Below are 12,498 nucleotides of genomic sequence, written 5' to 3'. Positions count from 1 at the left end.
AGGATTGAAGTGGCAGGTGGATTCTTTACCACTGAGCTACCTGGGAGTTTCCTGTAATGAGTTATTGAGTTATTATAATGGGCCAGGCCTAGTTCTGAATACCTTACATTGTCAACCCCACTAGAAGAGGGTCATTACATCCTCCATCCTTCCTTACATCCAGGTAAGGAAGCAGAAGGGTTACCATGTTCTCAAAGTTACACAGCTACTAAGGGGCAGTGGTGAGATTTGGTTCCAAGCCTGACTGTCTTAATTACCACCGTGTAGGGCTTCTTAAATCCTTCCCATGATCCCATAGCCTCTGTGTGGCTGAGGAAGGACTGAAATCTAACCTCTCATTCCAAAGTGCATGCTAAGTCACTTCAGTCGTGTCTGATCTTTGTGGCCCCATGGACTGTAGCCCACTAGGCTCCTCTGTCCATGGGATTTCCCAGACAAGAATATTGGAGTGGGTTGCCATTCCCTTCTCCAGGGGATCTTCTTCCCCCAGGGATCGAACCTGTGTCTCTTACATCTCCTGCATTGACAGGCAGGTTCTTTACCACTAGCGCCACCTGGGAAGCCCAAAGTGCCTTACTTAACCTCCATGCAATTTTTCCACACCACAGGAAGAGATGCAATTGTAACTTTATTCAGTAAATCAGAGTAATATGTTTTTTTAATAATTATCTTTGAAAAAAAGAAACATCAATTTAAGCCTAATTTGTAAGCTTTTACTTTCCAGAATTATTCTTGCCCCGTATAATAATATTTCTGTAATAGGTTTGGTTTTCCAGCTGAGTATTTTTGTCTCCAAGTAGGAGCAATATTTTTGAACATTGACTATGTGACTGTTTCGTCTATTGCATTCAAGTGTGGACCATCTCCTCTACAATCTGTACACTATTTCTTCATCCTTTATTAAAGTTAGGCACCTCTGTGTAGGGCCTCATGGAGGTATGATGTATTTAGTATGTGTCTACCCACCCATGTGAGTCTTATGCACATTACATGGGGAATCCTGTTAAAATGATTCTGATTAAGTAAGTTTGGGGTATGGCTTGAAATTGAATTTCTGAGTGCCCAGATCTTGTTCAAGCTGCTGACCCATGGACCACACTTCAAGTAACAAGGTAGACTAGCCCTGTGTTTAAAGTGGATCCTATGTGTTAATTATGAAAAGGGAATCTTTATTTTTACTCCAAGCAAGTTAAATATTCCATCTGGCTCTTAGTCAACCTTTTAAAAAAGATGACATGCCTTTCATTGTTTTCTCATGTTTGAGAAACATGTCAAACAGTTTAAGATGACAATCTTTTCCACAAAATAGAAATCTATTTCTCTTCATTTGATAAATCAAAGATATTGTCTGTTTATACATCACATCCAATTGAAAATCTCTTATAAAATCCACCAGGAAAGTTCTGGGTGTTTTTGGCAGCAACAACTGAGATTTGCTTTTGCAATTTATTTTTTATTAGGTTGGATGACTTAATTATCAATGAGAAGGATGACTAGTTGGAACTAGTGGACATTCCTTGTGTTATACAGAATCCTTCTGGTTTTTCACTGCCTTTTGAATCTCTGGGGAAATAATGCATTGCTGATGAAACAAAACAAAACAGAAAAGTGGGCAGTAGCTATCAGAGGTGAAATAATAGATTCTTTTGCTGGTCGTACCACTGGGAATAAATGGGTCAATGAGCCGCGTGTGTGCTGGAACCTCAAAGAGAATGATTCCTTTCATCATCACCTTGGCAGTAAATTGTGGTGGATCTAAGAAGTGTTGACAGCCACTTTGTGTGTTCTAGGAACCAGAGAGCTAACAGGAAGCCTGAAATGCTCAACAAGATATGTAGTGCTGAAATTCCTGGTTCTGGGCCCCTTTTTTGTTGCCATTCAATAAATTATGCTTTACCTCTTACTGAACAATAGGCAATATTTCTGAGATCTATAAGAAGTGATATATTCAGATGAAGAAATATTATTCAAATTGTTCTTGTATAAGCACCACAGGGGCAGAGGTTTTATCTGTTTTGTCTCATGCATAGTAGGTGCTCTATGTATATTGGTGGTTGAACGCATCTTACTTGGTCCAGTTTCATTTCTAGTTTGAAAAACAAAGGGACATTTTTTTTTTCTGGAAACAAGATAAGTTTTTCAATTAAGTGAGAAGTGATGCAAAGAATTTATTTTCAGACTTTTTAATTCCAGTAGGCTCAAAATTTTATTTTTCTTCTTTTAAATCTGTCTTTCTACCAACTTCTCTGAAAATGGCCAGTATTTAAAGGAATATATTTGAAAATTATTCTATTAACTTGAATCATTAAGAGGTTCTAATTCAGTGCCCAAAGATAGAACAAGTACTAACTGTAATTTTGTAATTTTTCTGTGATGTTGAATTTGTTGACTCTTATTCATTGCTTTATAGATAATATATTTTATTATTTGAGTATGTGGCATAGTAATGGCAAATAAAGATCTTCTCATAATGTTCTTGGAGACTCAGAGCTCCTTCAACCTTCCCAGCTAGTGGAAATTGACCTTGAGTGAACCCACAGAGTAAGCCAAACATACTGCTCACAAAAGTCGTATATATTTAGCTCTCCAGTTCTGTTCACTTGGCTTCATGGAATTCTGCAGTGCTCCACAAAGAAAAACCTGGCAATAGTCATGTTGACAAACAGTGAATCAGATTTTTTAAGGGTTCTAATGTTGAGTGAATATTGTAAGTTTTTAGTATTATGCTTGGTCATTTACAGCTCAGATTATCAAAGAATTCACTGACTCACAGAGTCAGGCTTATATTTTCTAGTTAGAGAATTTTTCTCAAGTTTTTAAAATATGACACATACAATACAACCCATGCAAAAAAGTAAGTGTGAAGAGTTTTTAGGTTATATGAATTTGTGGGTGTAAGACTGTTTCAGAGCATGAGCATCAGTTTCCTCTATCTCATTTTATAAGCAGTTCTAATACAAACTTAACTCAAAAATATATGACAGAGGGTCCAGTGGTCCCTAGGGGTCCAGTGGCTAAGACTCTGTGCTCCCCCTGCCGGGAGCCTGGGTTCAATCCCTAGTCGGGGAACTAGATCCACATACCTCAACTAAAATTCCTGTTTGCCACAACTAAGACCTGGAGCAGCCAAATAAAGATTTTTTTAAAAAAGAATATGCGAAAGAACCATACTGGGGCCACAGTAGAACAGAAATCATGGACTGTTAATACCTACAGCAAGACACTTGAAATTATCCATTTCATGGAATCAAAGCAGGATTTACTTTGCACTGCAGGATATCGTAACACAGAACGTTAACAACCCAACATAACAACCCTTAATAACCCAACTGAAAATGAAACTACGGATGTTGTGTTTTTGTGAAGGTATTGGCACAAGAGATGGGACTGCAAAGAAAGACAAGGACTTCAAGGGCAAAGCGCAGAAACAAGTGCAGTTCAACCCAGGCCAGACCCGGGCCACGTGGAGAGTGCGGATTCTGAGCGACGGGGAGCACGAGCAGTCCGAGACCTTCCAGGTGGTTCTCTCAGAGCCTGTGCTGGCTGCCCTGGAGTTCCCCGCAGTGACCGCAGTGGAGATCGTAGACCCCGGAGATGGTAAGAGCAGCTGTCACCTCGCCCGTGTTGTCGCTGTTGGATTTTTATGACAAAGCACTTTGCAAAGGAGGTGTTTACCTGTACTGTTTGGATTTCCACAGCGCAGACTTTTCTAGATGAATGGTTCAGCATTCCTAGATATGCTGCTGGATTAGGGAACTCAAAAATGAAAGAAGAGAAGCTCCACTTTTTTTAAGTCAGGGAACTACGAGTATGCATAGGATTATCAACATGTTCTTTCTCATTGTCATTCTATCCTTTAGAACCAACATCACTGATCTCATTTTTCTAGAATTATTTCATGACTTCGTTGTTGTTGTTTAGTCACTCAGTCGTGTCCAGCTCTTTGCGACCCTGTGGACCGCAGCACACCAGGCCTCCTTGTCCTTCACTATCTCCCAGAGTTTGCCCAAGTTCATGTCCATTGCATTGGTGATGCCATCCAGCCATCTCATCCTCTGACGCCCTCTTCGCCTTCTGCCCTCAATCTTTCCCAGCATCAGGGACTTTTTTAAGTCTTTTGAATGTCATTTAAACAAATACTTTAAGGATTCGGTGGTTTGGGGATTAATTTGTTCTCCATATAACACTTAATTATTCAAATTTCTTCATATCATCACCAGTCAAAACTTTTCATCCTGCTGTATGTTTATCCATATTTCTTACATAACCGCCAACCCAGCCCCACTCTTTGGTGAAAAATGTCTTGAATCATTGCTCCTAATTTCTATGAGATCACGTTTTCTTGTCATTGCACAGCCTTGGCTGATGTTGGTTAAAATGAACCTCCCTGCTTTTGAGTGTAATTTGACCTTCCCTTCCCCTGTCACACTCCTACAGTCCTGACTTGTCTCAGTGCAGCCAAGAAGAAAAAAAAAGGTTGAATTGGCTTTTTGAGGGCTGGCATTTATACAAAACTTGGAGAGACTCCGCTAAAGCTGAAATCCTGTCAGAAGACAGACGTGACTTTCTTTTAAACTGCCAGCCTACTTTATTTCATCAGCCAGAAAACTCTTAAATGTTCTGTGAAGATACAATCTACTGAGTACATGAAATGGAGACGTGTGTGGAAATCTCTGGGTTTAACAACGGAGCATAATTAAGGAGAGAGGATAGGAGAACCAGAGCCCTGGCTCTGTTTGTTTAACATCTTTGTCCTTAGTTGAAAATGAAGTTCAGTTATGTTTATCATTTCCATTAAAGAACAGTTAACAATTTAATTACATTTAATTTTATCTTCATTATCTAGGAATAAACAATTAAATTTTCTTTTAGTCCTGAGTTTTGGGTAAGTTTTGGGTAAGCTAGCATAATAAAGCTTCTCTCTTTGGAACAAGTCTATGACAGCTTTACTACATATAAACTGGCCCATTATTTAGAGCTTGTTTGAAGCCATTGCTTGGTATTTGCCCATTGGTATAATTGCCATACTTGACCTTAAGGAATAAGACACTTAAATTCATGTGCTTTCCTATTTATAAGCCCAGTGTTACACAGAATACTCTCTACTCATATTAAGTCTGAGAAGTGGGATTTTAATAACAAATACACACACACACACAAACACACACACACACATGCATACTCTTTATATAATCTTAAAGGCTACCAAATAAAAACTTGCCATAATTTCGTCTTATGTAATGGTCATCTAAGCTGTCTTGGCATTTTCAGGATGAAGTTCAGCCCCATTCATTCCAGGCCATGATCATCCCTGTGATGACTCACAAATGTTCTGCTACAGCAAGTGCCTGGTATGTTCCATGTCTTGTCAAAGACCAGTGGTCTTGAAATGACAAGACCTGGCTTTGATTCCCAACCCTACTATCTCTAGTTGTCTGACCTTAATCAAGTCAAATAGCTTTCATTAATATTTTGCTTCCCAATGAACAAAAAAGAAAAATTACTCTCTTGCTGCATTCTTATGAAAGAGTTCCATAAAAACAAGAAGCACAACACAAATATGGTTGTTATTTCTCTTATCATAAATATAATGTAAGATTTCATATTCACAGATTAAGCAATCTTTTTTCTTTCCACAAAGGATTGCTTTCCTAACCATTTCAAAAGTTCAGTTGTTTCTTTCTACTCTCTCATAACTCTTCACCTATAAATTCACTAGCTCTAGGAACCATTGTGTCTATAAGCTCTCTTGCTGCATATTAATTCTAGGACATGTTATGACACTGTTTTTGCATGTATTAAAAATGTATCCAACTCACACTGGTGCTGAGTGCAGAACTCTGTATTGGGGATGCAAAGATAATAGGATAAATCTCTATCAAAGAACGTATGGAGTAATGGGAAATAGAGATCTATATATAAGTGATGGCAACAGAGTGTGATGTAGTAGAACAAAGAATGATGTAGAACAACAAAGAATGTGCCTTATGGGAACAAGAAGGGGAGAACAGCAGCTCTGCTTTGTCTTAGGCTGGGAACTGCTTTTACTTATTAGCCATTTAACATTATAACTTTTGCCAGCTCTTTACTTACCCATAACTGATACTGATAGTGGTAATAACTGAAATTCATCAAGCACTTGCCGTGTGCCAGGCAGTATTCTCAACACATTTTACACCTTCTTTCATTCACTCCTTCACCTCACTACCTCTCCGGCTTCTGGACCAGTGTAGGCATTTTACTTGATAAAGTTCTTCTTTTTGACTTCTATTGCTGTGAAGCATGGGTCATTGTCTTAAGAGAAAGAAAAAATTACTAAACACTTGTTCAAAGGACCACACACATTTATACATTTCTGGTACCAAAAGGTCAATAAGAAAAAAAAAATGCTACCAAATAAAACTTTCATGTGATGGAAAACGTTCCAAAAGTTTCCAAAATAAAAACATTTAATGATGTGAATGAAGATTACCCAAAGATTCACTCTAACCAAAATATTTCCATGGTGCTTTAGAATAATTTTTGGACCTCATGGTATCCTAATGCAAACTTACCACACTTACCATGTGACTTAGATATGTTTTCATTATTCTTATTTTTTAAAGTTCCTATTAAATTAGCCTATTTATCTGTTTTGGAGTTAAAAAAAAAAAAAAAGAAACACATTGAAATGTAAGAAAGCTTTCCATCCTTTCCATAGATGTTCAACTATCAGTGGCAGACTCCACATTCAGTGCTATGTGTTGGTTACTTTGGGGGCATGCGAGCAGCCTGAAGATGTCCCCGAATATCTTCTGGGACATTTTTGAATATTCCAAACTTCTTAAAGATGATGGACACTCAGTGCCTTCGTCCAGGCACTGTATTTTTCTTTCCCTTCTTTGTTCTATTACAGCAAAGAGTTTTAGGAGATATTTTTTTCTATCCTGTTTTTAGCAGTCTCTCTCTTTCAATCTGCTCAATATAGTTGAGAAAAGGACATCTTTCAAATGTAGTTACAACTGTTTTATTTCTGAGAACAGAAGTCATTTTTTGCCTGAGTTACAGCACAGTCAAAACCTAAAAATAAAGTTGCGGTTAGATGAATCAAAGTACTTCTTTCAGTTTAGTCACATAGACTAATACAGAGTACATTCATTTTATTCGACTTCATCTTTCAAAACAAAGAATAGTGAGACCAATCTGAAGATATAAAGGTAACACATGTTCCTTGTCAAGAATTCAGAGATTTAAAGAAATGAAAGTCACCTGTGGTCCTACCATGTGAAAATAACCATTGCTTACATCTCAGAGGATGACCCCACAGTCACTCTTTTCTGTGTCTCTGTTACTTAGTAAGGGCTTCCCAGGTGGCACAGTGATAAAGAATCTGCCTGCAGATGCAGGGTACAGGAGATGCAAGAGACCAGGTTTGGTCCCTGGGTCAGGAAGATCCCCTAGAGTAGGAAATGGCAACCCTGGGTCAGGAAGATCCCCTGGAATCCCTGGGTCAGGAAGGTTTGGTCCCTGGGTCAGGAAGATCCCCTTGAGTAGGAAATGGCAACCCACTCCAGTATTCTTGCACGAAAAATCCCATGGACAGAGGAGCCTGGCAGTCTACAGTCCAAGGGGTTGCAAAGAGTTGGACACGACTGAGCCCAGCTCACACATTTACTTAGTAGAAAGTTCAACTGTTTCTCCAATATCACCCTTGCTTTGTCTCTTGGTGTATACAGTAGTATGTATCTGTTAATCCCAAATTCTTAATGTATTGCTCCCCCAAGCTTTCCCCACTGGTAACCATACGTTTTATTCCACAATAAAACTTTCCCCCTCCTCTGACTGCTTTGGGTCTCAGCCAAATATAAGTAATGGTGGCTGACCCCCTTGCTATAGCAAAGCTCTGAATAAATCACCTTTGCTTGTTTCATCCGTAGGGTGATCTTTTTTTCCACAGTATCTTGCTCTGAGTAATACCAAAGTGCTTCCAATGGACTTTAGTCCTGAAAGCTCCATGGATCCACCTATCACCCACCTCATCACACTTCACTGGCCCCGTGTTCTGTCCTGTCCTCCTTGCCCAGCTTACTCAAACCACATTAGCATCCTGGCCGTTCCTTGTATGGGCTTCCGTGGTGGCTCCGTGGTTAAGAATCTGCCTGCAGTGCTGTGGGAGACACAGGTTCGATCCCTGGGTCAGGAAGATCCCCTGGAGAAGGAAATGGCAACACGCTGCAGTATTCTTACCTGGGAAATTCCATGGACTGAGGAGTCTGGCAGGCCACAGTCTTTGGGGTCTCAGAGTTGGACTCCACTTAGTGACTAAACCACCACCACCATTTATATACCTGGCCCGGGGCCCTTTTCACTTGTTCATACCTTTGCCTGGAATTTGCTTCTCTGAGTTACTCACACGGGGTATTTCATTATCACTTTACAATCTCAGCTCAAATGTGACTCCATCAAAGAGACTTTCCTGTTTAATACGGACCTGCCATGGCATACACATGCCCCAGCCCTCTCTACACCCTCAACACACTTCATCTTCTCCGTATCATTTATCACCTCCCGACATACTATATATTTTCTTGAATATTTGTGTATTTTCTTCTTCACTCCCAACTAGAATGAAAACTCCATGCGACCAGGGATTTTTTTACTTCCATATCGCTCTGCTTAGTTCAGCGTCTGGCAAGTTGAAGTCACCCCATCAATGTTTGATAAATGAATAATTAGTTGTGAAAGCTTATATCCACAGCTTTTTTAATGGTGCCATTTTTTAAACTTGTATACCAGAGTCCCAGGAGAAAACAAAAGGCACATTCAGAATTAGCAATTTTAAAATCCTTGAATAACAAGACTATTTGCAAAGGTGAGGGCGAGAATTGGGAAACGACCAGGGCTTCTCAGGTGGCGCTGGTGGTAAAGAATCTCTGCCAATGCAGGAGATGCAAGAGACATGGGTTCAATCCCTGGGTCTGGAAGATCCCCTGGAGAAGGAAATGGCAACCTACTCTAGTATTCTTGTCTGGGAAATCCCCTGGACAGAAGAGCCTGGCAGCTATAGTCCACGGGGTCACAAAGAATTGGACCTGACTGAGTACATGACGGATAGACAGTTTTACATTGAACCATAATTTTTAACAACTTCATTATGCCATTTTTACTATTTACACTACTTCTCTACTTTACAAAATGAATCATTGAGACTTACAGTCTTGTATAAATATAATGTTGTATACTCAGTATTATGGTTATTCCTCTAGGAGAGGAAGGAAATGACAGACGTGTCCCTTATGGTCAATACATAGATTTATCAATTCTACAGGGACTGCTATTTAGGAAACAGCAAACAAAATCACCAGGTGTCAAACAATGCATAATTATACTTTTAATCATTAATCATTTAGAAGGGACACATGGGGTTAAAAAAAATAATAGAATGGACATTACAAGATCTGAATTTTAATCTTAACTTGATCAGTAAGAGTTCTTGACAAGTAATTTCAACTCTGTGGGTCTAAGTTCCCTCATCAAAGTGAGAGGTGAGACAAGAGTACTTCTACGGTCTCTTCTACATCTAAAAACCAAACTGCTCCATTGGAAGATGGTGATCTTCACCAAAAGAATGAGGTTGGATTTAAAGGAAGTGTGTCAGCAGCACTCACTAATTGAGGAAAAAGCAATTACTGGAGTTAAAAACAATGTTGTATTCTATTTCTAGGTTAAGAATTCATTGGTCTAGAGCCTACATGCATTATAGCTGTTTCTTCTCCCCTGTCTTCCCTCCTTCCCCTCACACTGTGCTCTTCTGAAAGAGTATGTGGGGAGGGGGAGAGGGAGGGGCGTGGTGCCTATATACAATGGAATATTACTCAGCCATAAAAAGGAATGAAATTGGGTCATTTGCAGAGACACGGAGACTGTCATACAGAGGAAGAAAGAGACAAGCAAATATGGTATATCAACGAATATATGTGGAAGCTAGAAAATGGTAAAGATGGTCTTATTTGCAAAGGAGAAATAGAGACAGAAATGTAGATATGGGGGGGGCATGCAGGGAGGGTGGGGTGGGGAGGGTTGATGAATTGGGAGGTTTGGAGTGACATATGTACACTGCTGTGTATAAAATAGGTAACTAGTGAGAACCGACTGTATAGCACGGCGCTCTGTGTTGAGCAAAATGGGAAGGAAATCCAAAAAAAAAAAAAAATGAGTTAAAAAAAAAAACTAAATAAGCCATAAGTATACATATATTCCCTCCCTCGTGAACCTTCCTCCCACCTCCCCCTGTCCTACCCATCTAGGTCATCACAGAGCACCAGGCTAACAATTATGATAATGATGATAAAGAAGAGGAAGAGAACAGGAGGGTAACAATGAACCAAAATAATAATGATATTAAGAAGAATAATAAATAAAACCGAGATGTATAACAAATAAGTAAATAAAATTGAGATCATACATAAAGAAAAATTTTAAAATAAAAGAATATGCAAGGGGAAATGATCAGTCACAAGAGCAGTTTTGATTTGCACAAGATTGTTTCACATATAAGAAGCTCAGACAAAAACAATTGTATTTTCTCCTTAGAATCAACTGTGTTCATCCCCCAGTCTGAATACTCCATCGAAGAGGACGTTGGCGAACTGTTCATTCCCATCAGGAGAAGTGGAGATGTGAGCCAGGAGTTGATGGTGATCTGTTATACGCGGCAAGGTAGCTCAATTTACAAATGAAATAAAATGTCCCCGCAAAGATATAAATAAGCCTCTTAACATGTCGGAGCTATAACGTTAAGCCATGAGGGTTATACTTTATTAGTACAATTTTCAAAAAGAAAAAAATTGCATGCAAACATCCTCCTTTACTATGACACCTTTGAGAGGAGGGTCTGGAAGGACTCTGATGCTTATTGAAAACATTTCTGATTTACTTGGTTTACTTACTCTAATAATCAAGGCCTTTGGGACTGCAGGAAATTGAAGTTCCCCTTGCCCACTCAAGCCTGCTCAAGTAGAAGGAGGTTACTATTAAAAACAACAACCAAAGAAAGAGGCAAGGAAATGCATACCCAAGGAAAAGAACTAATTTTAAACTAGTTTGAGACTCATTGCAAACAAATATAAAAACGCTTGTCTTGCTCATTGAGTCAGCTTGCTCTGAAAGGTGATTTTATGTAACAAAATTTAGATTAATACATAATATCATTAGTATTCTAAACACCTTTCTAGGAAACATGTACATTTTTTCTAAGCATATAAAAGAAAAGGTCATAGATGCAGTTAACACCTTAGCAGACTGTCATTAAAATTTTCATTAATGTATATGAATTTAAAGTCAGTAAAGTATGGTGGTCAAAATGCAAATTTCAGGATCAACCTTGAGCTCTGGGTACCAGAGCAAGTGGTTTGACTTCTATAAACCTCAGTTACCAAACGTGTAAAACCCAATAGACTGGTTAAGAGTATTAAGGAGGCAATGCATGGAAATCACTTGGCACTTTGCCTGCATACCATAAGCATTTGAAGAATAGGAGCTATTATATTATATTATTGTGTTGCTTTAAAAAGACCACTGGCAGGAAGTAGAGGAGAAAGCACTTGAAATGTAATATTTGTCATATGTTGGAGACCATTATGAAGATGCCTCATGATGCTAGAACAGTATGGAGGCGCTATTGTGATTTCCAGGAGTGTTCATAGATATGATGGACCATCAAAATGCTACAGATGAAAATAATCATTTCTGGAAATACCCTTGTAGTAGGTTTTATAAGTCCCTTTTGGATCCTCCCTGCCTCCAGGAACAGCAAGAGGAACCGTGCCTACGTCTGTGCTCTCCTATTCTGATTACATATCCCGGCCCGAGGACCACACCAGTATTATCCGCTTTGACAAAGATGAGCGGGAGAGGATGTGTAGGGTCGTTATAATTGATGACTCCTTGTATGAAGAGGAAGAAACGTTCCACGTTCTCCTGAGCATGCCGATGGGTGGGAGAATTGGATCAGAGTTCCCAGGGGCTCAGGTTACAATCAAACCCGACAAAGACGATGGTAAGTACTAATTTACCTAAAAATTATTCCTCCTACCGGGCAGACCAGCCCTCTAAACCTTCTAGAGACAAAGTCCTCTAAACGGAATGAATGAGAGTGTAAAAGAATTTTCATGTGCACATTTGTCTTATGCTTGACTTTATAGTGTGATTAAGTTTCTAGGCTGGCTGCATCTATCCATTGTCTTTCTTGATTCACTGCTTTGGAAGGGTAAAGTCACGCCTTTGTGTGTTTTCTCCTTTGTACAGTTTCTTTGATAATGCCATGTCCCGTTAAGTGATTAAACTTTAAAAATTTCATGGTGAAGAATCAAAGCAGTTTTAGTAAATGATTTGTTATTTTATTTGTTTTGCTTTGATTGTAAAAGTTTCTTTTTTGTAACTTGAATCTCTGTGTTTGCACTTGTTTAACCAAGAAACTAGCAGACAATTCTATTAAATGAAGAACTAGGAAGGTGATAA

The 12,498-nt window shown here is 39.0% G+C and overlaps 1 protein-coding gene across 1 annotated transcript in view; it reads left to right on the top strand.

Moving 5' to 3' along the window:
* FREM2 (FRAS1 related extracellular matrix 2) overlaps positions 1–12,498 on the top strand; it is a 154,284-nt gene that overhangs the window by 75,896 nt on the left and 65,890 nt on the right. The window contains exons 4-6 of the mRNA XM_043478121.1: positions 3,367–3,597; positions 10,573–10,698; positions 11,786–12,037. Of these exons, the coding sequence (XP_043334056.1) occupies positions 3,367–3,597; positions 10,573–10,698; positions 11,786–12,037 (609 nt within the window). The remainder of the gene's footprint in view (positions 1–3,366; positions 3,598–10,572; positions 10,699–11,785; positions 12,038–12,498) is intronic.

Source organism: Cervus canadensis, chromosome 9 (assembly GCF_019320065.1).
Source record: "Cervus canadensis isolate Bull #8, Minnesota chromosome 9, ASM1932006v1, whole genome shotgun sequence".
Taxonomy (NCBI): Eukaryota; Metazoa; Chordata; class Mammalia; order Artiodactyla; family Cervidae; genus Cervus; species Cervus canadensis.
This window is presented reverse-complemented; position numbering and strand designations above follow the sequence as displayed.